The sequence below is a fragment of the Drosophila albomicans genome, chromosome 2R, assembly GCF_009650485.2.
Source record: "Drosophila albomicans strain 15112-1751.03 chromosome 2R, ASM965048v2, whole genome shotgun sequence".
NCBI lineage: Eukaryota > Metazoa > Arthropoda > Insecta > Diptera > Drosophilidae > Drosophila > Drosophila albomicans.
Window position 1 is genome coordinate 27,924,722 of NC_047631.2, and position 27,163 is coordinate 27,951,884.

The 27,163-nt window shown below is 38.5% G+C and overlaps 2 protein-coding genes and 1 non-coding gene across 8 annotated transcripts; 1 reads left to right on the forward strand and 2 right to left on the reverse strand.

Moving 5' to 3' along the window:
• Positions 1–184: 184 nt before the first annotated feature.
• LOC117573730 (probable ATP-dependent RNA helicase DDX55 homolog) lies at positions 185–2,136 on the reverse strand. Its single transcript, XM_034257101.2, has one exon. The coding sequence runs from the start codon at positions 2,070–2,072 to the stop codon at positions 240–242; it is 1,833 nt and encodes a 610-aa protein (XP_034112992.1). The 5' UTR covers positions 2,073–2,136; the 3' UTR covers positions 185–239.
• Positions 2,137–3,357: 1,221 nt separating this feature from the next.
• LOC117576575 (myosin heavy chain 95F) lies at positions 3,358–24,242 on the reverse strand. 6 transcript variants are annotated; one of them, XM_034261448.2, is made up of 18 exons: positions 23,832–24,242; positions 10,233–10,427; positions 9,352–9,425; positions 9,160–9,289; positions 8,915–9,076; positions 7,997–8,259; positions 7,532–7,938; positions 6,729–7,473; positions 6,232–6,664; positions 5,926–6,167; positions 5,642–5,862; positions 5,352–5,582; positions 4,902–4,949; positions 4,623–4,667; positions 4,208–4,328; positions 4,031–4,148; positions 3,872–3,973; positions 3,358–3,811 (listed from the first exon to the last, which is right to left on the reverse strand). In XM_034261448.2, exons 2-18 carry the CDS (start codon positions 10,417–10,419, stop codon positions 3,552–3,554), a joined length of 3,789 nt encoding a protein of 1,262 aa, XP_034117339.1. In that variant the 5' UTR covers positions 10,420–10,427; positions 23,832–24,242; the 3' UTR covers positions 3,358–3,551. The 6 variants fall into 6 exon arrangements, with proteins under 6 accessions (XP_034117339.1, XP_034117336.1, XP_034117338.1 ...); XM_034261445.2 differs by lacking the exon at positions 23,832–24,242 and adding an exon at positions 15,779–15,993; XM_034261447.2 differs by lacking the exon at positions 23,832–24,242 and adding an exon at positions 10,582–10,679.
• Positions 17,865–17,948, forward strand: Trnal-uaa (transfer RNA leucine (anticodon UAA)). Its single transcript has one exon. It is a non-coding gene; the product is annotated as a tRNA-Leu (tRNA).
• Positions 24,243–27,163: the final 2,921 nt, after the last annotated feature.

A 27,163-nucleotide genomic window follows, 5' to 3' on the forward strand; every position in this document is an offset into this window, starting at 1 on the left:
TCGAACAAAATACAAATTTTGGGGATAATTTGAAATTTTTACCTTTTTTGCATAAAGGAAAAACGAATTTCTAATTAATTTTTGTAATGATGATGGGTTAATTACTAAACCCTCATTAAATAAAAGAACCAAAGTTAATTCCTAAACTCCAATTAAAATTAAAGAAAAACGTTTCTTTAAAAAGTTAAACATTTCCATTTATTTACATCACATCTTGAACTAATACAATGAGCTTTTTTTTAGTCATCATCATCCTCAATTCCCATTGCCTTGTTGTAATCATCCTCGGTGATCTTTTTCTTCTTGAGCCGCTTAAAGAGCCGTATATCCGTGGCCAACTCATCCAGATCCTCCTGCGTAAATTGCTGTTTCCGCTTGCGTTTGTTGCCCGCTTCACCTGCCTCAGCTTTGCGTTTGCGCTCTTTCTTGGCCTTGCGCAATTCCTTCTTGGACTTCGCATCTAGTTTGGCCTTCTTTGTTTGATCCCACGATTCGGTGCGCTTCATGTGTGGCTTCTGACGTCCTGGCCAGGCGCCCGTTTCCCCATACGTCTGCAGCTTCTGTTTGCGCACCTGCTCCTTCTGCACATTCTTATACGACATCTTGGTGAGATCCACTTCAAAGCTGGGAGCTATAAAGCCGTCTCCTTGATAATTCTTCAGCTCGGGCATTCGTGGCAGCTGCAACAGACCATAGGCCGTTGCCATCTTGCCCAGATCCAGATCTTTGAGTCGCAAAATAGCGCTGCACTCGTGTTTGGTATAAGCACGAACATGGGAAACGAAGGCTCGCATGCCTTTGTCATAGATGCCCTTGTCAGCTGCCTGCAACTGATGCAACTGCTCCACGGTGGACTGCAGCAATGTGGTTGAGACCTCGCCACATTCCTCTTCCAACTCACTCAGCTCCACCTTCTGATTGAGTTTGAGGAACTTGACATACGCATCCTCGCTGGGCAGCAGGAAAACCAGTGCGTTACCTTCGTTACCCTGTCGCGCTGTGCGTCCCACTCGATGAACAAAACTTGAGGCATTCGATGGAGGATCCCATTGCACTACCCACTCAATCTCCGGCACATCCAGACCACGTGCCAGAACATCTGTGCAGAGCAGAACCGATTGCGCTGTGTTACGAAAACGTTCCACGACGTTGGCACGCTTGCTCTTCATCTTGCCGTGGATGCCGAGCACACAACGACCTGGCAGCAATGGCGGCAACACTTCGGCCCAGTATTCCACACAGGCACAGGTGGGAAAGAAGACCATCACTTTGCCGGCGTTGGAGGTGGGCGAGCGTAGAAACTGCAGTAGCGTCAGAAACTTTTGCTCCGGCTCCACAATTTTGTAAAAGTTCTGCAGTCGTGCTGGCGTATTCACTGAAGCCTTCTCCTTAACGGAAACCAGGACAGGATTACGCAGGCCAGCGCGTATCAAGTCTGTGACCTCGGTGGTCTGTGTGGCCGAGAAGAGCCCGGTGCGCCGCTGTCGTGGCAGATAGCCAAGTATATTGTTGACGCTCGTCTTGAAGCCCAAGTCGAGCAGACGATCCGCCTCATCGAGCACCAGGAACTCAAGACTTTTGACACGTGCTGCCAGATTTAAGTCATCACCCTTGCGTTGAAACAGATCCTCGAGGCGTCCGGGTGTACACACCAATATGCAGGGCGTCTGTTGCCTTATGTTGACTATGTCCTCTTCGATGCTGTTGCCTCCCACAATCAGCTGTTGATTCAAGTGCTCCAGCTCCTCGTGTTCTAGAAATTGTGCGAGCACTTCGGATATTTGACGTGCCAATTCACGTGTTGGTGAGATGATAAGTGCACCGATCTCCTTGGCACCCCACGGAGTCTCCTTATGGCGTCGTTGCAGTATCTCCAGCAGGGGAACAAGAAACGCTAACGTTTTACCGCTGCCTGTCACTGCCTCGGCGGAGACATCTTTGCGTGCCAACAGCAGTGGAATAGCTGCTGTTTGCACTGGCGTCATCAGCTCGAAGCCAAAGCTTTGGACCACTTCGAGCACGGGCTCGGAAAGCGGCGGTTTGTCCAGCGAGTTCCATGTTTTGCGTGACATCGTTGTAAACAAATAATCCACGTGCAACGTAGTTGCCACCTGACAAGCAGTGCGTAGTTATCGGTTTGTGGTTATCACTGTTATCGATAATAATCGAGTCGGAAGTAAAACAGCTGATGCAGTGAATTTCCGTTAGAAAGCAAGATGGTTTTCAACTAAATTTAATTAAATTCTATCATAGTTAATATTGTAAATTAAACAAATCAAAAATGTAGCCTGGAGAATAAGAAACGTTTTTAAATTAAAAGGGTAAGTAAAACGAGAAAAGCACAAGCTAAAATTTGCCTGCTTTTTGATAAAACATCAACTTTTTTATGCTCTAATTAAATCATTTTTTGAAGTACCACCAAAACTCATATTTTTTTGTAATCTATAAGAAGAAAACTATCAATTAACATAAAAACATTTGCAATTTATTTAAAAAAAAATTTTTGAAAAAACGTCAAGGGGTAGGCATAGAAAATATTCTAGAAATGGTAGAAATGCTGGCTAACTCAGCCATTTGAAGGACTATTGCAATATCCTTTGGTGCAAAAATAGCTTACATCATACAAAAGTGAAATATGCATGCCCCAGGACGAATGTCCTTAAAACAACAAAGTTACAAGGACTCTTTAACATAAAGAAAATTAGCCATAGCTCAGCCGTATTCGTATAGATCCCAACAATTCATGTGTCTACCAACTTGGTTTAATAAGTACTAGCGACAGTCCAAAGGACAATCGAATCGTCCTTTTGGTTTCCGAGTTATCCTAATTTTTGTGATTTTTCCCATTTCCTTGGCCAAAAATTAAATTGTGCCCCTAAAAGTAGGCAACAACTTTTTTCCTCCATTCGATTTATTTCGTATAATTAATAACAATTCGGATGGCAACAAATATGTCATCAATCAAACCCATGACATAAAGTATTCATTTCTAAAATAAAACACATCGATTTCGAGCTTTTAATGTTTAATTTAAAATACTGTAAAATATATGCAGTTATGTAAATACACATTTAAATAGATTTTCATTAGACACTAAATACAACTTGCCGTTTCCGTTTTTTTACTTTATCGTATTACACATTCACTTAATTAATTGAAAAAATATACACACATGTATGTAATTCTTACATATTGTATGCATGCTACTATGTATGTATGTACGTATGTAAATGTACGCGAAGGCTCCAACAAGCAGCCGGATTAATGGGCGATTAAAACGAAATCCATATGCAAATTAAAAATTTGTTGTTTTATAAAAGAACTGTCGACACGTATAATAATAGTAATAATCATTCATTTTTAGAACCATAAGATTTTGGACGTGGTCTTTATCAAAAAGTGTTTGCAAAAATATTATAAAATTTTAAGACTGAGAATTTTTGTTGTCTACTCGATCATAATCGATCGACAAACGGCAGATTTGATTTTCTTTGCATTTGTTCCTAACGTTTCGTTACGGTTCACACATTGTTGGCTTGCATAAGTTGTGTTTAAATGCCCGCTCCATTGGGCTTAGCACCCAGGCTCTTATAGGGTTTACCCCCATTACGTTCCCATTCGCGATTGAATTCATGGTCAAGTATTTCGGCACCGCGCTTACGCGTCAAGCCCGTCTCCTCCAAGCTCAGTTCACACATCTGCATATCATCGGTGCCGGCAACCAGCAAAATTGGCGGCTTATCAGCATGCAGCTCCATTTGCCGGGCAATCCACTGGCCATCAAAGTGGGCATACCACAAGCCACGCTTAGCTAAAGTAAGGAGTTGAGTTATTAATTTAAATAGAATATAAATTTGAGTAATCTACTCACTGTTATCAGGCGCATTGGCTCGCATGAAGGGTATGCGGAAGTAGCGATGCTGAGCCGCCACAATTTCCTGTATGGGCTGCACAATTGGCGGCTGCTTAAAAGCTGACAACATAAAATAGTTCAGAACTATGTAAAATTGATTTTTAGGTATTAACTTACCAGCTTCCATAACGCTGCGTGGAGCACGCTCATTCTCATCCATGGTGGTGCGCTTGCGGTTCTTTGCCTTCCAGGCATGATACACCTTCAAGCGGCGATGGAACTCTTGACGACAGGCCTACAAAGGTAAGTCATATAAGTAAAAGATTAAAGAAATTATATAGTCCACAAACTTACCTCAAGTAGTTCAATATCACAGGACGTGTTGATAGCATCGCGCAGTTCCGAATACTTCCATTTGGACAAGTCGAACTTTTGTTTGCCCAATGCTTGCTGCTGTGCACGCACATTCTCCGATCTACATTTAAATTTTTAAGATTAGTAAGCATATAAGAAATGTCAGCATATTGAAAAGCGTACGCAAAAGTGAGTTATTGATGGGATTTAATGCTTATTATACAAAAGTTGAACAACAGCTTCAAACAGCTCTACAACTAATAGCCAATATACAAATACGATTATTATTATTAAAACGGATGCTTTAATTAGTGTGAATAGTTTTGACTGTATTCGTTTTAGTATAGGTGTATTAGTAATTTAGTAGTTAGTTAATTAGTTTATTAAAAGTTTTCAAAAACCAGCACCAACTCACTTATTTAAATATCGCGAAGCAATGTTTGACACAACTTGTGAAAAACTTGTTTAATAAAGAATATAGAAAAGTAGAAATAAAGTAGAAAGTAAAGATTTGGATTTCGTTTTAAAGATATACAGAGTCCAATTTGTTATTGTTGTAGTGTTGAAAAATAGTCCAATTAGTTTTTGTGTAAAGCATTTTTAGAAAGCAAAAAGAGATTTGTTTTTTTTTTTTTCAATTACAATTTTGTACAAGAAACAACAAAGATATTTAAAATTAAATAGCGTGCTATACCTGATCAGTTTGTTGGAACCCATGGGAGACGCGTCATTGAGACCACCACTGTGTTTTGTTGGTTGGTTTGTTGTGTGTTTTTGTGTGTTTTTTTGGGGATTGTGTGTGTGAATTGTGTTGGTAAGATTGCGTGAGAGGGAGGGGAAAAAGTTGGTGAGTTTCTGTTCGTTCATTAAATATAAATATTTTAAAAATATAATGTTTTTGAACTGCCAAATATATACAATCCCTAAACTCAAGTAATGTTTAATAATCTGTAAAATAATTCATTTGAGAGCCCCTCTTCAAAGTTTATTCCATTTTTGCATTAACTTCTTGCACCATAAACAATTAAACTCCTATTTTCCTGCACTCTCCATTTTTGCATTAACTTCTTGCACCATAAACAATTAAACTCCTATTTTCCTGCACTCTCCTATTAATGTTAATATAATAAAGCAGTAAACATACTTGCGTATAACAGGTGGACTATCTTCCACCTGGCCATTGGATTCGCTGGCCAAACGCAGAGCGAGTTCGTGATCGCGACGCTCCTGTTCGAGCTGTTGACGATACTTGGCATCGTCCTTGGCTTCTTTCTCGAGCTGTGCCTGCAGCGATAACGCAGCGCGACGATCCTCTTCCTCCTGTTTCAGACGCTGTGCCTCGGCCAGCTTGCGTCTGGTTTCCATTTCCACTTTGCTGTATAATAACATAAAATGTAAGTAAATCCTCATGGCTTATGAATAATGAATACTAACAGTCGCTTGTTTTCAGCTTCTTCGCGTAGACGTTGCTCTTCGGCCTCCTTGGCACGACGTTCTGCCTCCAGGGCCTCTTGAATCTTGCGCAAACGTTCCTGCTCCTCGGCCTGCTGTTGCTCCTTCAGCTTGGTATTCAGATCGACAGTCAGCTTATTCATGTTGGCCATGACCACCGTGTACATGGAATCAATTTCACGCTGTGTAATGCGAGGATTTTGCTGGAGGCAAAAGACACTTAAATTAGCAAGACTGACTAGAAACTAAAATGCAGTTCAACGCACCTTGATCTTATTGATGGCATCATCAATTTGCCTGTAGATATCATTGACACCGCCGACAATCTCATCACGACCCAACTTCAAGCCGTTGGCAATCTCGATGGTCTTCAGCGTGTTGGTGCGTATCTTGTTGATCTTCGCAATGCCCTGATACCGAGGACGATGCTGTTTGCGTGCCAAAAAGCCGCGAGCAATGCGCTGTGCTGTCAGCACACACTTGTTGCGGAAAATAATGCGATTGCGCACTGCAGAGCAGAGGAGAAGAGATTAACAATAAGAGGATTATCACTTCACTCTTTTTCAACTCACATTTAATGACGCAAAGTGCACCGAGCGCAGACTTGACCCAGCGTGAACGTATCAGCCACTTCTTCACCTTGGCCACAATGGCTAGCATATTCTCGGGATCGGAACGCATAATGCGATCAAACTCTACGAATTTGCCCGGCCGGAAGAAGACCTTGGTGATGCCGAACTTAAAGTCCTTGGCGCTCAGATTAAGCGACTGGAACATTGCCTCGCAAAATGTGCGGGCTGGCAGTGATACCAATTCTGGAGGTAGCACCGACTTGTACATGCTGTAGAGATCGGCGAAGAGTACACGCGACGGGAAACCGTGCTCCATCAGCTCCAGCACCGATATGGTGCCCGAGCACTTGAGCTGCGCCAGCGCCAAGCTGCCTTCGAACTGGCGATCAACCATTTTGCTGTTGGGCTTGATGCAACGTATGAAATTGGTTCCCTGCAAGCAACAAATAAATCAGTTTGCAAACTCTAATTTGTGTCTATTATGTTGCCAAACTTACATTCTGCTCGAGTTTCTCCATGAGCTCGCCCAGCTGTGTCTTGAACTTGGAGCCAACGGAAATGAAATTGAGCTTGCCACGCACCGAAGTGTTGCTGCCTGATGGGAAGAGCTGTTTGAGCAATGGATTCTCACACTCCTGCACCAGACCCTCGAGTGAGGCGTGCAACGCATCGTTGTTCTTCTCAATGAATTGCTCGGTGTTGTAGCAAACGGCGCCAGCGAAATGACGCACCAGGAAACCTTCTTCATCACGCAACGTGCGATGCGCTTTGAGGCGCGAAGAACGCGGCAAACCGAGACGATAATGATTGGCCCACGACTTGTGCACCTCGGCGGTGAAATGCGAAGGCGATGGCTTAGGCAACTTGGACTCCTCGTCCAACAGCGTAAATATGCCATTTGCCTTGGCCTCGATCAGTTCAATAATATCCTGATTGTCCGTAAACGTAATCTCGGGCACATTGAGACCCTCGCGCTTATACAGCTCCTGTTCGTTCTTCAAGATGTTATCGTTGAAGAATTTCTGCAGCTTTTCGTTGCAGTAATTGATGCAGAACTGCTCGAACGAGTTGACCGTAAAGTACTCAAAGCCCGCAATGTCGAGCACACCAATGTAAAAGTTGGAGGCCTGGAAAGGAATGCTCTGATTGATCAGAGCCACAATGCGATCGAAGAGGCGACTATAGATGGCCTTGGCCAAGGCATCGCGTGCATTGTTCGCCTCGTAGATCTTTAGAGGAACCCTGCAAGCAAACAGTAATAAGTCAAGGAACATTTTCGTTATAAATTCTGGGTGCTTACATGATAACCGTGCCCTTGAAGCCACCGCCTTTGCTCTGCATGACGCGTGACACCAAAGCGGTGCGCAGCTCGGTCTCATCCACGCCCAGCAAACCACTGGTGATAGTCATCGATTGCTCCGATGCCTCGGACACCTGACAACCGCCACGCACATCGTCGGGTATCTCCTCGAAGGTGATGTTACCCAAATGCAGCACAGCTGCCACCAGCGTATAGATGCCCATTTTATCGGTCTCAGAGAGTCCTAAGCGACCCAGCGCCTTGTCCAGATTTTGAAAGTGCTGATAGTCATCGATAATGGGATCCTTGAGCGGTCCCTTCTTCTGATGACTGTTCGACTTTTGAGTCCCTGGTATTAGCTGCTCGGTCTTGGCATTGGCAAAGTACTGCGTGCAGCCAGAGAGATACTAAAAGAAGAGAATTTGTTAGACAGTTGATTAGTATGTCGATAATTCAGAAACTTACTCGATAATCATCCGGCTTGCCCAAGCTTAGCTTGTCACGCAGCTGCTGTGGAGCGCCAGCTAGCAGCATGTAGAACACATGATAGTTACGCTCCTCGGCGCTTTGGGTGCAAATACGACTCTTCTCGAGCAGATAGTGAGAGATGTAGCCTCCCACCACTTGACACTTGCCATCGTAGTGCACCTCAATGAACTTGCCGAAGCGTGAAGAGTTATTGTTGCGTGTGGTCTTCGCATTGCCAAAGGCCTCCAGCACGGGATTGGCTAAAAGAGAGAGAGAGAAAATGAATCATTACAACAAAGTATAAAAAGTTTGTAAGCAACAAAGGTTATAATGGCTGTACAAATTAGGCTGATTAACTTAAATTTCTCAGCGTAAAAACGTAATATTAATAATTATAATAATGTTGCAAATTAATTAAGATATCTTATATCTTATCTTATAAGTTTCTATATAAAAGACAGAAGCTTATTGACAGGAAGTTTATGTGCTGATTGAACTTAGAAAGATATAAACTTAGTCGGTTATGAGCGAGTAAATTGTAATCTTAAATGAATCGAACTTTGTTATATTAACAAAATGTATATTTTGGCATTGAAGTCATTGTTCTAACTAGTAATTTTTCTTAATTATAAATTAAGCATAAGAAAAATATACTAAAGAAATCTTGTGAAATATATTACCGATAAAATTATTGTATTCTAAATAAATTCTAAATTCTAATTCAATAAGTAAATAAAGGTAAATTATAAATCGACTTAAGAGATATAAGCTGTTTAAAATAGAGCTAATTATTAAATTGCAGATAACAATATTGTATTCTAGAACTTAGTTCTTATACACAAATCATAAATATAAAACTAAATAATAATATCAGGATTTAAGGTATGTCTAGTCTTCCAGCAAATGTTGCCTTACCATCCAATATTTTCGTCTCTATGGGACCGGCGCTGTCGTGTGAGTAACACAGATACTTGAGCAAATATTTGGTGGACTCCGTTTTGCCAGCACCCGACTCTCCCGACACAATGATCGACTGCGACAACTTGTAGACGCGCATGTCGCGAATGGCCTTATCCGCTGTAAACGTGAAAAACAGAGAGAAAGAGAGAGAGAGTTATGATTGACAGTCTTGTAGTTAGTCATCAATCATCGCCACTTACCAATGGCAAACACATGCGGCGGCAATTCACCCAGCGAGCGTCCATTGTACTTCTTGATGGTATCCGGCGCATAGAGCTCCTTGATCTCACGATACGGATTCACAGCAATGAGTATGTTGGCCACGTAGGTCTGCAGAAAATATAATACTAGTTTTAGCAAAATACAGGTATTAAATAGATATATTAACATACATAGATCTTGTCTTTGTAGTAACGCGTTTTCAGATTGTCCAGAAATGTGGCCTCGTTGAGTAGCATAAGTTCACCTGGAAATGAAATTTGGCGTAAGTTGTCTCATTATTCTTGCAACAAAACATGTGCACATTAAAAATCTGTTGGTTTTCTGTTACAACAAGTTAACTTTCTCCCGGGGGGTTCCGGATTCGAAGTCGAGTTGTACTCGTCGCCGGGGTCGGGGTCGGGGGTTATGTTTAAGTGCTTTACCGCTTAACTGTTTCAAGCAAGCGTAGCTAACGATCAAACGACAAGGGTTTTGGATGCTCACGACAACCAAGACTATGAAATAAAGGTTTATGATCTCTTAACCGAAAAGTAGAGCAGAACAATACACACGTGAGATTCCGACTTCGATTCCGATTCGGATAGTTGAAAGTTTAGGGCACTTTTTTTACCATGAAAATCGTATATCAAATTCAAGTTTCTCATGAAACACTTTTGCTGCAATACATATTTGTTTATGGTTCTGATTCTGAGTCTGATTCTGTTTCTGATTCCACAGAATTTCTGACATTATCTCTTTGCACTATATTGTCTTTTCGTTGCAGTTGACGCTGGTGATGGACTTGTGTATTTACTGGATAAACAATTCTGAAAGAAACTCTTGCCATTCACACGGCATTCATATCCAAAACGATTCTCTATACTTTATGTAATCACAACGAACGACTCACTCAAAACGCACACACCAAAAACAAACTAGAGATAAAGTCCCCGAAAAAACAAAGGGAACAACACCTGCACACTCATCCACATCCACATACACTGACATGCACACTTTTTCATGTGTAAATATTGATGGTAAGTAATATCGTAATATCGTTGTTTGCACTTACAGTTATCATCGTGATCCTGTGGTCCATCACATGAGGAGTGTATATCATCGTAGTGACAAGTGCGTTTCGGGAATTTACGATCTATGGGCGTAACTTCAAACTCTTTGCTGCCAATTTCCGTAATCCGACCCTGTATATATCCATCCGCCGGATCTCTTACCCATACAAGCTGGGTATCCTCCAACATTTTGCGCACTGTAAGAATTAGCAAAAACAAAAAGCACACACAATTAATTACATGGAAATCACGATTTGAACATTTGTCTTAATAAACGTAATTAAATGGGGGATTTGCAAATGGCAATCAAAGTGAAAAATCTTATCAACTGCCACCGTCACTAACACTAACACTAGACAACAGGTAACTCGATGTAGTGTGTAGGTAGCAAACGTTCTGCGTTAAGAGCCGCGTCGTCAGAGTTCACAAAAGCAACTGAGCGACTGCTATGCGAACCTCGTCGACGATCCCAGCCAGGTGAGTTTACTCTCCAGCTAGAGGTGACAGCGTGAGGAGTTATCGTGACACGAGTAACGATATGTGTAAGTAAATTAATATTTTGTATTAAATATATGTGTAGCTGTAACTCATCGAATTACGAATTACAGTTAATTTTAAAACATTACAAGTGGTTATAATTGGCTTCGAAGTTTTTCTTTTTACGATTAGGTGAATGTTAAAAATTACCCCAGTTTTAAGCCTAGTTTTAAAAATAGTGTTGCAAATAACAAATATAAAAATTTCATTTGAATGGATTATGTATCATTCATATTCACATCATTATCCCAACATTCATTGTTGCCATAGACTACAAAAATGAACTTACTATATACATAAATATTTCAATGCTATTTTGGTAATAAAGAATAGTAATTAAGAATAGTTTACGACAAATTTTGTCTACAGCTAATAAGTATTACGAAATTTCTGTTCTTTCGAGACCTAGAACAATCTTTTAATATTTCAACAATATCGGTTTAGAGATCATAAATTCCTAAAGTATCACTACATACGAACTTAATTTTTCTTACTCCAGCGAATATCGTACCTTACGATACACGAATTACACCCATTTATAACAATACCTTTGACACGCGCTCATCTCTAATCAACATTGATTGGCTTGCTCTCTCTCTTTTGTGTTCGCTCTCTCATTCTCTCTTTGTGACTGGCTTTATCTCTAGGCAAAGCGAGTAACAGTCATTAAGGCCGTTTTGCCGCTCTGTTGGCAATGTTGCGGCATTGCCGGGTCGGGCTAGGCTAGGCCGGTGTTTTATGTCAGTCAGTTCTTGTTGAGCATTTCTCAGCTATTAAACCTTTACCTGTTTGTTCCTCGATCTCTACCGCACCCGCATCTGCTTTACTCTCTGCATTCGGTTATATTTCTCTCTTTCTTTTTTGTCACTGTTGGCTATTGTTCTTCCCATTCGCTGACGCTGACGTTGTCGCGTTGTGGCAATTTCTGTTACTTTTGCTATACGTTTCAGTTTTGTTGTAGTTCTTTTTTTTTGTCTATTTACTGCTGGTTACCTTTCTTGGTCATGCGTTGACTCATGGGCGTCGTGCCGTTGATAAGCACAGCTCCACCAAACCGTGTAGGTGTTGACATGGTGCAGAGACCGAGACAGCAGAGAACAGAGAGGAGAGAGCGAGAGGGAAACCGCCGAGCGACCCATAACAATGTCGACCTTGCTTTTTTTTTAGTCAATTCGCAACAGCAAAATATTGTACTGAGTATGGGATATACTACTTGAATTCGCATTTACATTGGAAACCGCAAAGCTCTCGTTTACATTAGTTTGTCTGTCTGCCCTCTAATATAACATACTACATACAATAGTAGTACAATCCAAAACACACAATCGCAAACGCTGTTGGGGTAACAAAGACAATGACGTTGGTGAATTGTTTTTAGAGCAAAAACGGCGTCAAGGTGAAATTCATTTATTTAGTTCGCTGGGTTAATGTTGCATACGCTAGGTTCGGATTTTAGGTTCGTAATTGTTCGGCGACTGAAAAACGATTTCAAATATATTGTTTGTTATTTTTTGGGTGAGCGAGCGAGAGAGAGAGAGGGAGAAACAATGGCATTTCCCTTCTTCCCGCATAAATTAAGATGAAATTTGCAAAAGTGCTAAATTATTAAATGATTGTTAAACAAGTTTATTTTTTTTGTTGTCTTTGCTCGTTTCTACATCAATTCGTTGAGGCGAGAGAACTGATGACGGCTGAATAAGATAGGAACAGTGGGAGTAATTGACGTTGTCCGTTTAGCGTCTTGACATTTATGGCAACGCATTTCATCGATTTGTGTCTCTGAGATTTCCATTTAACCGATTTTACAATTATACAAAAGAAAATTACAGAAACATTCTCATAGATGACACACCAGGTTCCGCTTTTCTTTAATGTTATTCTAATGCCTGACACTCTAAAAGCTCTTTATCAATGGCATGGAATATTTGAATATTTCGAATGTTATGTTCATATCAGCAATATGAATGTGTCACGATTTCACGACATTGCCTTATGGATTTGTCAGCATTAGCATTAAAGATATCATCGAGCATAACAAGCATTTTTTGTTTTGTTTTTGTATTTGATTCACTTTGCACCATAATAATTGAGAAACACTTGGAGGAGCGATGATGATATCGTTGAATTAATTGAGCCAGACCATTAACTACAATGTATCCATGGCACAATTAGCCCAGTTTGTGCAAAAGAAAGTGGAACTTGGCCTATGCATATGGCTGAAATCGCTTTATAATGTGCAACGCAAATTAACAACAATTTTGCAGGCAATTTAACATAATCTTGATGCAGAGCGCAAGCTGGGAGAAACAAATGAAAAAAAAACACACTCAAATGCAGTTGAAATACCCTGTAAGTGTGAAAAGCGGAGCATATTAGTGGAGAGATTCAGAAAGATTCCATGAAAGGTTGTTTATTACTTCACAGAACAAATGAAATGCTAAAAGCAAGAAACAATCTTGAATTGAACCCAAAAGAAAAAATCAAGACCGAAATTCCAAAATAATTCTTAATTCATTTATGAAATTCATTTATACTCTTTTCAAAACTGAACCCAGATAGAAATATCTTAAGTCAGGATGAAACATTTTTAAATTAAAATTGAAATATCTCAAGTCAAGATGAAACATTTTTCAATTTTAATTTAAAAGTGTTTAATCTTAACTTGAGATATTTCTATCTCGCTTAAATAAATCAAAAATGAACTCTTTTAAATCTTTTTTAAGTTTAGTTGTTTTTGTATTACTATTATATTAGGAAAAAACCCAACAAAGTTCTGGAATTTGAGAAATTTACGATCTGAAAACAAGACTTTTTAAAAATCAAAACTATGATTGAAGATTGAGATGTTATTTCGAGTTTTTTTTTAAATTAAAACCTTCTTTAAAGTTGTTTAGGATTATAAAGTTTGCATATTCAAGATTTTCTTTCACTGTGTTGCTCCAACTTTTTACAGGGTATGCTGCTAGTCATGCTGCATGTGTTCAACTTTTGTTCTTGAGCTGTTTTTGCATGCATGTCAGCAACGACGACGACGACGACGTCGACGATGGTGATGACGATGACGTTGCGACGCCTTTGGAAGAGTTGCCTACAATTTGTCTGGGCTCTTGAAATCTTTTGCGCTCCTCAGCATGAGACGTCGGCATAAATTACAAATTGCGCAAGGAAACAAAAAATAAATGAAGTTGCCTATGAGCAGCAGCCACACCAGGGAGACGACAAGTACAAGAAAACTGTGAGTGTGTGTGAGTGTGAGATGAATGCCACATTTGATGGCCGTTTATGTAGAGAAGACGAAGACGAAGTTGCCAAGCTGCATTCTGCCAGATTGCATGGCTATGGCTATGGAAATGAAAATGCTGAACAGCAGCACAGAGAGTCTCGAGTCTCTCAGGCCAAGCAACCAAGTGTGGCAAGGCAGCAGTCATTGCAACTGCAACGAGAGAAAAATATGAAGAAGCAACAAAACGAAAAAAAAAGCATAAACGACTTGATGACGCAGGAAGTGCTTGAGGGCGACATTGACAATGGGCACACAAAGCAAACGGTGCAAATATGTGTCCAAGACCAAGATTGCGGCTTCTCTTCAACATCACTCACAACGTTTGTACAGAGAGTGAAAGAAACAAGGGGAAAAAGTAGCAAAGTCATTTGCAAAACGGTAGACGAAGACGAACGGCAAAAGGCTTATGAAATGTGATGCCATGTTAAAGACTGCGTTGACACCTCAACCTGAAACTGAACCCTGAGAATCAGCTTATGCTTGCTTGTGCTTGGGTTTGACCAGGTCGTATACGTAATACGAGTACACGTGCACATCAAGACTTTTTGACCAGCGCCCATAGGTCCAATTAGCCAAAGACACACACAGAGTGATGTCTTCCTGATTTACTCTATGCGTTTTATAACTTACAACTGTGTGTGTGTGTGTGTGTGTGTGGGGCAATGGTGATATCATCAGAGCAATGTTTATCGTCTCGCCCTTTTCCACACACACACACCCAACACCCACCAACTATCTCAGTGAATCAGTCGACTGTCCAGGTTGCGTGATAGTCACTTATTACTGTAATTGAAGGCACGAACATTAGCCTAACGTGCTGCGTAGATATTCAAAGTCGCAATTTTTGCGACAATGCGTTTCATATTGTGGAAGTTGCTGATTAAGCAGGCGTTGAACCTGTCTAAAGTTTTGGACATGCAGCTGGCAAATGTTTGTTATCTGAATTGCATTGTTCTCTTTTTCGACCGATAAATAAAACATCGTATAAAGATTGCAACCAGACGATCAGCGATAATAAATTTAAAAATCCAAAATTGAACAAGAAACAAAAAGCACACAATTGTAAGAAAAACGTCATAAATTGAAAACATTTTGATCTTTATAAAAAGCTAATAAAATTATAGACTATAATATATCACAAATTATAGGATTTTTTAAATTGTTAATAGCGAACTTAATAATATTAATTATAGATAGAATAAAATGATTTGTAAGCATAGTTTAGCTAGCTTTACAAAATTAGCCAGTTAGCTAAATATAATATTCTAAATGCAGCTTAGTTTTGTTATTAAAAATATTTTCTATGAAGCATGTAAATAAGGTCAAAAATATGTATAAATTATATTCTAATGAATAATTAAAAATTATTAAATTAGCAAATTGATATCTAAAATTTCCCTTTGAGATTTTTTCCTTAACAAAATCTTATGTTATGTTCCTAACAAGATCAAATTATTTATATTCCTATAATATTATTTCTATTTCAAATCTCAAATTACTTAAGAAAATGCACTTTCATTTGAGCAATGCAATTTCTTGGGTACATTTTTTTTTTCTTTAGATAACGCCCTTTATGTGCGATTATCTATTATTAGTCTAGAAGTTAATTGCAGCAAACATTCATATGTATTTGTTTCGTATTATGACCCAATGATCGAGTGATTAGATTAAGTTTTATGGAAGTTGCGTCAATTAATTCAATGCTAAAATGAAAATAATGAAACTCACCGGAGTTTGGATCGTGTCGTTCTTTATTGTGGTTCGTATAGAAATCCATTATGAGGGTTGACACACACACACACACACACACACACAATATAAGGGGCTGATGACTGACTTATCAACGAAGAAGGGTGCTCTTAGTGCAGTTGAGTGCACTTTGGACTAAGCAAGTATTTTGAGGGGGTTGACCTGGGTCTGAAACCGTTCTGTATACTAAACGAGTATGTGTGCAAACAGATAGTTGTTGTTGTTGATATTATGATTTGTGTTTTGGGCTTGGCAACCGTTAGCGAACGAGGTTTGCTTGGCAAACTTGTTTGATTTTCACTATCGATTAAACACTTTGCTTCTTCTTCTCGTTCCTCATTACACTTTCGCACGTTTAACCTGATGTTGGATAATTTGCCAGCTCTGCTCTGGTCGCTTTTGTTTTCGCTTTTCGCACTGCGATTTTACAATTCAATTTCCGTGCATTAATTAGATTTTCTTTTCTTTGGTGGAAAGAAAAGTGAGAAACTTTATTGCACAATTTGCAGCAATTGCAATTGCTGACCTACATTACGCGGTAACAAATCAGCAATAAAATCCGATAAACAGATGAGACTCAAGATTGAGAAATGCGCCATATGCTACAATATCTGGAAGCTGTATCTAAGGCGTCTGTCTCTACGTGTTTACTGCATTCTATCTGCATATAGATTTCGAGTTAGTTGTTGTTGCTGTATGTTTCACCCAGTAACCGAGTTATTTGGCACCCCACCCCGAATGACCCGCACGGAGAAAAAAAAAGGCAGCCACGTGCCGGGTTTTGCGACTGCAATCGACGACCTCACGAATTGCACTGATGCGTTTTTAGCGGAGTCTGCGAAAGCAGGATGCTCGTTTACGATTTTTCGGGGTTGTTATTATTTGTTGCATGGTATCGTAAACGATATTCAGCGTCGTTAACTGCGCAGAATCTCACAATTGTTTAGTGTGTCTGTGTGTGGGTGGCACAGTAATAATTCCATTTGCGTGACGCCCTATGAAAGTCAGTTCGCGTTCTGTTTATGCTCCAATAACAAGCCCAAACACAATGGCGTACTAAAGTAGATGTATATTTGTAACACTCCGTTGAAGTGCAGCCGCCACCAGGAAGCCAAATGCAGGCAACGCACAAAGAAAGATCCAACGCATCAACAGCAACATCAACAACAATGCAATGACAGTGCAGCTTGGCATGACATAACAACTTCCGGCATAATTTACCCCGCCGGGTATTTCTTTCATTTGAACTGCGAAAATTGAGTTATTCCAACAGCAACAGCAGCAGCAACAGCTGCTTGAGTGCTGCTCTAGTCGAGTGCTGCTTCATGACAGGCTCCAACTTTGTTTACAATATCGCATCTCCTCAATATGTGGGTGAACTATGTGAACTCTGACACTTGAGCTTTTCTTCTCAAGCAAACAAATCTCACAAGCATACTCGAACAAGTGCTAGAGCGATGCAGCTGATTGCGTTTGAAAGCTTTCCGATAAGCTTTTTATGTCCAACCAATTTGTACTAGCAAAGCTAAAGGTGAGAGGGAAAGAGATAGTGTGCATAATACATGTATGTATGTATGTTTCTAGTTTCGAGGGCTGCTCGCGAAAATGAGAGCGTCAACGAGCTAAACACCGAAAGAGAGAGTGTGAGTATTGTAGAATGCCCAACAGCTGTGTGCTTTAGATTTTCTCTTTCAAATACAAAACACAAAAAAAAAAAAATTTGCAAAAAGCACTTTCGATACGCGAGCGCGATAAAATATAAATAGCCAAAATTGCTAATTGTAAAGAGAGGGAGAGGTAACAAAAAAATCATTTTAATTACTAAATGCAATCACTAAATTTAAAGCGATGCTGCAATTAGAGTTGGAGTACAACACACTTCTATATACATACAAACACTCAAGTTTGTGTGTTTGTATTTCCCCTTAGACCGAAAATTTAGTTGATTCTCTCATGCACAAACACACACCCCTCATGAATACGAAGCAACAACAATGCCACAATGCTGGCTGCCAGTGACAGCTGTGCTGCTTATGTAGCACGTTTGGATCGACTCGCTCAACGAGTCAGGTTGGCCGAGCGGTCTAAGGCGCCAGATTTAAGCTCTGGTTCTCGAGAGAGAGCGTGGGTTCGAACCCCACACCTGACAATTTGGAATATTCTTTTTTTAAATTTTTTGAATGCAAATAATATTTAAATTTTTCACCTACTGCATAATTTTAGGGTTTAATGGTGCTGGTAGCATATTAAATACACATTTTTAGAGGTTAAGAAACACTTTTTCTTATTTAGTATGAATAATTATGGTGAACTAAAATAATTGATTGATAAATTTTACTTTTAATGTAATTAATATTTTAATAAATATATTTGTGGTAACTTGATGAAAGAGCGTAAGAACAAAAATCTAAGCCATAAGTTATAACAATGATTTTCAATTAGACAGAGCATAGAATATTTATTTTTGTTCTGAACAATAGCCGCAATCATATGCTTTTACTGTAATTACTCAAAAGGTGAGTCATAATTAACTATTCATTGCTTGGCTGCAATCGCCGCTTGTTGTTGCAGTTGCAACAATGCATGTTAGCTGTCCAAAAACGGTTATTTAATGGTTGTTATTCTACCATTTGCGAGGGCCGCACACCTTCCGGTTGACCAAAAGGCAATCTCGTATTCGAGTCTCAAAACCAAAAACTCAAACCAAAAACTCAAACAACAACAAAAGGGCCAACAAGTGCCGTTGACTCTGAATAATTAATAATGTGTGTTTTGTTCGTTATGCTGTCTATTGTCTATTGCTTTGGCGTGTGCTTTGTTTGTTATGTATTCTGTTGCATTGCGCAATCAAATACCTGACTAAAGTCAGGCAAATAACTGTTTAAAAGTTGGGATAGTCTAGTCAGGGCGCTATAATCGCATCGTAATCAAAATAAATTAATGAATTGAGAAAATCAATTTGTCAAGCTGGAGATTGAGATTTTGTATTTTGTATTTTGTATTTGTTGAAATGTTGAATGTGGCATTCATCTTGAAACTTTGACTGATGATCTATTGCATGATGCAACTCTGAATGAATTGATATAAATTCAATGGGAGGGGGGATCATAAATGATGTTAGATAAATTAAAAACAATTCGACGAGCTGAGAGAGCTGAGCAATCAATTCAACAATCTTTATTCAATCATTGCATTTGAAGAGTATCTTCAGCCAATGGGTTAAATCGATTTTCCACGACACGTGACATTTTATTGCGACACTCTCTGCGTTTTCCTCATTTCACTTTACCTCTGTGACCCATTTCATTTGCTACCCTACTTATTATACTCGTATTCGTGACACTTCCCCAAACATACAAAAGGTAAAAAAAAGATTGCATTACATTCAAAAAAAAACACAGAAACAAAGCCAGACAATTGCCATAATTTCATAACCCAAAAGCTAGCCAAGCTTGTTCACAATTCTTCCACGGTGGAAAAACAATTCAAATTGCTTGTGGCAAGAAATAAAAAATACAGACCAAGAAGCGAAGCGAGTATCAAAGTGGTAGACAATGAAAATTGTGTAATAATTGCGACATTTTGCAGTAGTTAAAAGCCACAAAGAAACGTCTTGAAAGATTACATCAAGAGCGCAAAGAACTTGGCCAACTAATAAACGAAAGAATTTCAATGGAATTTGATTAAATGCTTTTGTGCAAAAGGCGACAAAAACGGTGCCAAAAACAAACAAACAAAAGAGAGAAACGGAGCAGAGATTCTCTATATATGGTAAAATGGTGAGAGGAATGGGATGCTGATAAAAAAATAAAATAAAAACCCGTTTTCACGGTATGGTGAGTTCTTTGACCATGCCTTTCAATATCAAGTTCAACCAGTCAAGCGCAACTCGACTGCAACTGAGAGGGACGCTAACGGTGTCGGTGTCTGTGTCCAGGAGGCGACAGGTTCGCAATGTGCAGCGCGGGGGCAGCAACAGCAGCAGCAACTTGCAACTTGCAACTGCGGCAGCAACTCGAAACAGCAATCCAGATGCATCTGCTAATGTCAGTTGTTGCATGGATTTCCAATTGTGGCAAGTGAACAACGAACAACGCACAACAACCAGTTCAACTTGTTTTGCAACAGAATTATTTGCAGCTGCCCCCCTCAAAGCTTTTGGCTTCAGGTTCGTTCTGGACATGGATAATAATAATGGTTGCCCCAGCATTAAATGAAAATCAGCACTGTCAGCATTGATGAGTCATTCGGCTAACTAGCCGAACCTGTGATTGTGCCTCAAAAAAAACAAAAACAAAAAACAATCTCTTGGCAGAGGAAACGCTTGAAAAGCAATTACATTTGCAACAATAGAAACGCTGCTGCAGCTGTAAAATTTATGGCCCAAACGTCACAGGAACATGAGCGCGGAGGGAGTTGGGTAGAAGGGAGGAGTGGGGAGGAGCGGGAAGGGGAGCACATTTAAGGTTCACTGTACCGTAAAGGGGCTAACAAAACGCTGCGCATGCGCAAAACTCAGCGACCAAAACGAGTTCGAGTCTGTTTTTTCTCTTTTTTATTTTGGTTTAGTTTTGAATTTAGTTTAGATTTGGATTCCGACTTTTGCTTTTGGTTACCAAATGCAGGTCGCTTGGCTAGGAGAAGACCAAACACACATTATTATGGCAACTTGCAACGCAAAACTATCCTGCACTCTTGGAGTTCAACGACTTTGTGCAGCAAAGTTTTCAAGATTTTTGTTTTCGTTTGCTGTCGATCGTTAAACGTCGCGCAAGTGGAACCAATTAATGCAGACAAAAACTAAAACTAAAACCAAAAACAGGAAAGCAGGAAAAGCCAAGCAACAATTGAAAAATAAAAGCTAAAACAATTATCGCTAGCCATTTCCTATACAACAACACAAGACGCCCCATTTCCCCCATTGCCACAGGAGCAACATTGGTACAACAACTGAAGCAACATCAACAACAACAACAACATTTCCCAGTGGGGAGTCCAATGCCTCAAATGTTGATGGATTCACTGGGGACTCATAACTTATGAGTATGCATTTATTCAGAGTTGTCTTTTTATATGTACATCCATTTTTTGTTCGCTGGCTGCTCTCCACATATGTTCACAGATTTTCCATATGTTTTGCCGACAGTCATGTGGCACAAATTACCAAGTGCACTTTTCGACAAAGTAAATATGAAAATAAACAATTTATTAAAATGATTTTAATGCCTCACAGATGATGAATAACGTCTGTCAACGAATCAACAGCTGCGAGTGTTTTATAAAAACTGCATTTTTTACTGAATTTGTATTTAAATCATCATTTAATTTGATTGAATTTGTATTTAGAGCAGCCTGCTAGACTTAATAACAAAAGCAATTTAAATAAAATTAAACGTAGCTTGATTTTATGTATTTTAAAGAAACATGGTCACACTTATTGCTTCACTTTTTTAGGAGTTGCATACCAAATCAGAATATAACATTTCTATATAACATAGCAGCAAAATTATCACATTTTTGGATTGACTTAAGTGTTAAAATTATAATTTTTTGTAGTAATATAGAAAAATGGTCACACTTTTTGCTTCACTTGTTTAGTATAGAAGAATAGAATAGTAGAATATTGAATAATAATGAAACTCGACTTTTATTTAAAATTTGTATTACTTGCATATAGCTCAAATAAAAATAAAAATATAATAAATAAACTTTTTGCACCACTTTTGTATAAACAAAATTAAATATGGTCACACTTTCTGTATGACTTTTTAAGGAGTTGCATTTGCAATTTCAGTAAACCATTTCTATAGAAAATATCAGGAAAATTATCAAATTTTTAGATTGACTATAGCGTTAAATTTATAACTGTTTGCAGTAATATGGAAAAAAAGGTCACACTTTTTGCTTCACTTCTTTTATAACTGCATACCAAAAATGTATTTAATTTTTTTTTTTAATAATGTAGTTCGTCCTTTATCTTATATTTGTATTATTAACATATAACTAATATAAAGATGGTTATGCTTCTAGATCTACTTTTACATAAACAAATGGTCATACTTTTTGCTCCACTTTCTCAGTAACTGCATACCAAATGTGTATTTCATATTTTTCTATATAATGAAGCTCGACTTTTATTTAATATTTGTATTAGTTTCATATAACTCAAATAAAAATGGTCAAACGTTTTGTACTACTTTTGCATAAACAAAATTAAGAAATGGTTACACTTTTTGCTCCACTTTCTCAGTAACTGCATACCGAAAGTGTATTTCATGTTTTGTTGCTGTCAAGTGAATCGTGCAGTTCTGTTATCATGTGCCCTTTATTAATCTTATCGTGTTATCTACCCTGCTGCAGCTGGGACAGAATAAAGATACTTATATTTGGCCAACAAATGACTGTATGCGGAAATTCACATGGATCGAAAGGAAAAGCCTAGAAATTGAACTTAATTTGTCAGCACAGTTAATTGATTAATTTATAACCATGATTTGTGGCTTTCAATGTTAATCCCATGCAGATACATTTCCAAGAGGTACCGTTATAAATCGTGATATAACTCGAAATGCAAATGGAAAACACAAGATCATAAAAACAGATAAGGTAAATCCAGTTCGGAAGTCTGATTTGATACGATCGCCGCATAAAACGAAACCAAGATGCAAAAAATAAGCGAACATAAGAAAAACTTATGCTAATCTTAAAGGTCTAGTAAACAAAAGCGGTAATTAATCCATGAACTTTCACTGCAGTCAGCATCAGCAGCTGTTTCACTTTTGATTATATGCAAATTTTGCACTTTAAAATTGGGGTTTGAGTTTCGGGGCCGATTAAGCTAACAGAATAAATAGTAGGGCGGGGTGTTGGGTTAACGAGCTCGGCTCGCAGCAGATCGCAGATCGCAGATCTAACTCTATTGTTGTTTGTGACCAACAAATGTTGGGTAAATCCATGTGTACAAGTTTTTTGTTGTTGGACAGCTGTCGCCCAGGTCGACCAACAACAAAAAAAAAGGATCTTCGTGTCAAACAATTGACGATCACATGCAGAACACGACGCGACGTGTTGTGTACGCTGTCAGCTGTGTGGCGCGTGCAGCCTACGACTCGTTTTTACGGATCGCAAACGAGGGTGGAGGGTGACTGACAACAATGAACTTTACAAACACATAAGCACACACAAACGAGTAAACCCGTTAATTGGCTTGCAAAAATATCGGTGATATGCTTAAAAAGCTCGCCGTGAAGCAGTTTCAAGTATTTCAGCTTTTTGATGTCAACGCATGCGTAAGGAGCTCGCTTAAAGCCATTCAGCTTTTGTCACGCTTACGTTTTACATGAAGCTCGTTGTCACGTTCACATTCACATTCCCGTTTCCAGTTCCATTTCCATGGAACATAATTAAACGAAATGTGCCTGGCATCAGAAAATGGACATTTACTCCTTACACAAATGTTTGTTCATTTCCGCACTCAATTAAAATGGCCCTGGCTGGAGTTTTAATGTTTTTATAGTCTGCGCCTGCGTCGGACACACAGAAATCTATCTTGCCAGTTTTTCGAAAAGAACGAAAGAACGAAACCTTCCTGTTTCTTTTGCCTGTTTCATTTCTATATATAGCAAACACTGCATGTGTTGTGCGAGTGTGTGTGTGTGCGGGTGAGACGGCAGCTGCGACTGGTGGTGACTTCTATGCGTTGTTGTTGTTGTTGTTGTTAACATTTGTCTGTTGGGGGTGAAGAAGATGAGGATGTCGCGATTGCGCGCCCCTCTTGCTCTTTCTTTCACGCCTTTCTCATTCGCACGCACACAGTCAATAATTCATGGTCACGTTTTGTGTCTTTGTTTATCGATTGGTCTTTGGTCTATCGCACCCAGCCCAAGTTGAAGCTCAAGCTCAATCGATTCGCCAACGGCCAAATACAAACAGGAAAGAGAAGCAGTGAAAACAACAACAACAAAGTCTAACAGATAACAGATTGAACCTGACGCCAGAAAGGGCAAATATGAATCGGATATGCTCTTCTTACCTGTTGCTGCTGCTTCCGCTATTGTCGTTGCCGCTGTTGTTGTTGTCGTCTTTGCCGTTGTTGTTGCGCCGTCGTGGAGCCGCTTTGCCGGTGCTTATGCTGTGTACTTTATGGGTTTTTCGTTTTTGGCAAATTTAACAAGCACAACAAATCCAAACAATGTGTACAAAGAATACTTGAATTTTTGACACGCTCACTAATAAAAAACGCGCCAATTTCCGTTAATAAATTTTGTTGTTCGATACAGTGCGCTGCTGTGCAGCTAAAACAGCTGCAAAGAAGGCGAAATTGTCCTCACACCCGAATTTACACTTGACGTATTTCAATAGAGTGTCTTGTTTATTTAACTAAAATTTCATATTAAATTCTCGTATTAACTGCGCTGCATGCGCTCACCGACCGCAACGTTCGATGTTTTTGTTTCGACTGCCCGCGCGATCGTGACCGCAAGTTGAATTTTAAAATATACTTTTTTACGTCGAAAAATATACCAAAGTACACTAGTGGCAAAATTTGCAAGCTGGTTACACTGCGCAAGGCCTATTGTTTGAAAAATTTGCGCAGCTCTTGCAGTAACATTTTGTTTTGTTGGTTTTTAGATGAACTGCAATTAATTGCACCATATTGCTTTTAAAATAAAGAAAACATTGTAATACTTTTATATCGAAGCAATCATTGTCATATTGGTCACATTAACATAATTTCCAATCCGACATTTTACAATGGCTCTCATTCAAAACTCAAAATGGCCAACTTGTGCATCGTATCGATATCGATATATCGATTGTAGCTCAGAGTTGTGTTGTTCTACGAGTGTTGATGGATACATGTTGCTAACCAAAATACGCTGCTCTGCAACATTTAATGCTGCCAGTTAAAAACCCAATTAATGAACTTTAATTAACTTTGTTCGCTGTGAAGTTAAACTGTTATGTGATAGACTAAACAGTGCTTCTAATAAAGCTTCTAATAAAGGATGATTTGTTGTTGCTAAATTAAAGCGAAGCCGTTGCTAAGCGTTGTCAACATTATGTTGCTGTGCTGTCTGCCAATGACCGTTAAATTCAAATTTGATTCAGAGATATTGACAGCTTGCCCACTTGAATTCTTGAGCTTTTTACAACTAGTTTTTCATCTTGAAGTGCCGACATATATAGACATGCAGAGACATGTCTCCGCAATTGGCGCCACACGTATTTAAACACCCAATTAAGGCGCCTCCGAGAAGCAGTGTGTGTGTGTGTGTGTGTGTGTGGAAGTGCAATAGTAGCAAATAAATAAGAGATGCATATAGAATGATGAGCGTATGTAACTACTTATATAGCAGGCCATAAATCTAAATTAGCGTGCCAAGATACAAAAATTATTTATTTTGTAAAAAAATCTTTAAGTCAAGAAATTCGTGTTTAAATATTTGGAGCATTGCACTGTGTTCGAGTTCAGTTTTTTTGATCTTGATGATCACTTAAAAGTTCAGATATGCCTTTCAATAAATTAATACATATTTTTACATATTAATTAGCATTAATAAACAAGCTGGTATCAATAAATCGGTTAAATAACCTGTCTTGTATGGAAAACATATATTTCGCCACAGCTTCGAAATCAAACTGAGTTACGCTGACTAATTGAATCTAATTGAGATTGTTCGGATCTCCGTAGAATGATCGTAGCCACTATATTCAACATTCACTGCTTGACTTTCAATATATTTCGTTGATTCTCTGCTCTTCGATGTTCTCAATTGATTTTCCATAAAGCGATAATTGTCATTGACAAATACCAATTGAAGTTAAATGAACTTTTGTCGTTTATTTATTTTTTTGTAGCTGCTCCAATAAATCGAAAAACGAAACCTGTAATGCACACTTCTTGCCATTATTTATCGAAGTGAATGTCTGAGAATGCTTAAACAATTACAACAAAATGGAACAATGTTAACGACTATGAAATACCTAAATAATTTACGATTATTTCAATAAATTGCAAATATGCTCAGCTCAGCATTGAGATTCTTAAAATTGTGTTTGCCCAAAAGTATGCTTTATATTTTGATATGCAAATGATTTTAATGTTAATTTGAGAGTTTATCATTCCTTATTTGATTCCTTAAGTATAGAAATTAAGTATTGTATCACAGTTTGGTAATTTATAAAATAAATTTATAAATTTTTAAGTATGCTTTAATGTAAGTTTGGGAACAAGTCATTAATATTCCTTAAGTCTTAAAATTAAGTATTACGCCATATTTTAGTAAAAAATAAATTTTTAAATTTTAAAAGAAATCCCAATTATAAAGATAATGAACTTGATTTCAAAATATACATAATAAATGTTTGTGAAATTGTAAAAGTATATGTAATAGATTAAAAAAAAGAACAAATCAAAAGAAACATTGAATTTTTAAAGTCAATTAATTAAAAAAATCCAAAGATCTTTTAAATTTTCATTTTCTTCTAAACATAAATTTCAGTACAACTTAATCTACATTCTATTAATAAAATCTTATTATAAGACCCTTGTTTTTTTTATATTTAATCTACTTCTATATTTCTTGCAGTGTAATAGTGCAGCATCATCAAATATATAAATATATCATTCAACCTTCTAATGTGCAAAATATACAAAAAAAAGAAAGACAGAAAAAAGAACTGTAATCATAAATGTGTTTATATTATTTGAGTGTCTTAAACTACAGAATGTGCTGAATCGGCTGATAATAATGTCAATAACGTGCGACCTTTTGTACGCAGACTGGACAATTAGAGCACTGTTAAATTTTGTGTTCCGCCCAAAAACACAGATTGTTTAATTTCTGAAAATAATTGTCACGTGAACACGAAGGAGAGTTCCAAAGGTCTATTAAAAAAAAAAATATAAATGAAGGTAAGAAAACACGCGATATGCAAGTGTGTATACCACATAATGATGACATATGTGAACGTTACTTTAGTTTATGGCCAAAAGCAAACAACAACAACAACAACAAACCCGTTCAATACCCTCTTTTTGTTGGGGTTGCGCTTTAGTTGTTGTTATTTGCCGGCAAAGCAGAAAGCTGAAAACATTGGAAGCGCTCTCCTAATTGCTGGAAACCATTTCACCGATACAAAAACAGAGAGGAAGAGAGAGAGCGTTCGATAGTGAGAGAGGGAGGTGAGCTAGTATTAGTGTCGGTGTGTGTAGAAAGAGCGAAAATATGTGCAAGCAGCTGGCTATGATGGATATGCCGACAAACACACACTTAGACACACCTACACATGGATACAAGTGTGTGCGCGTATAGTTAGGCATAAGAATATATCCAAGTATTGGCAAGACATCAGTCGCCG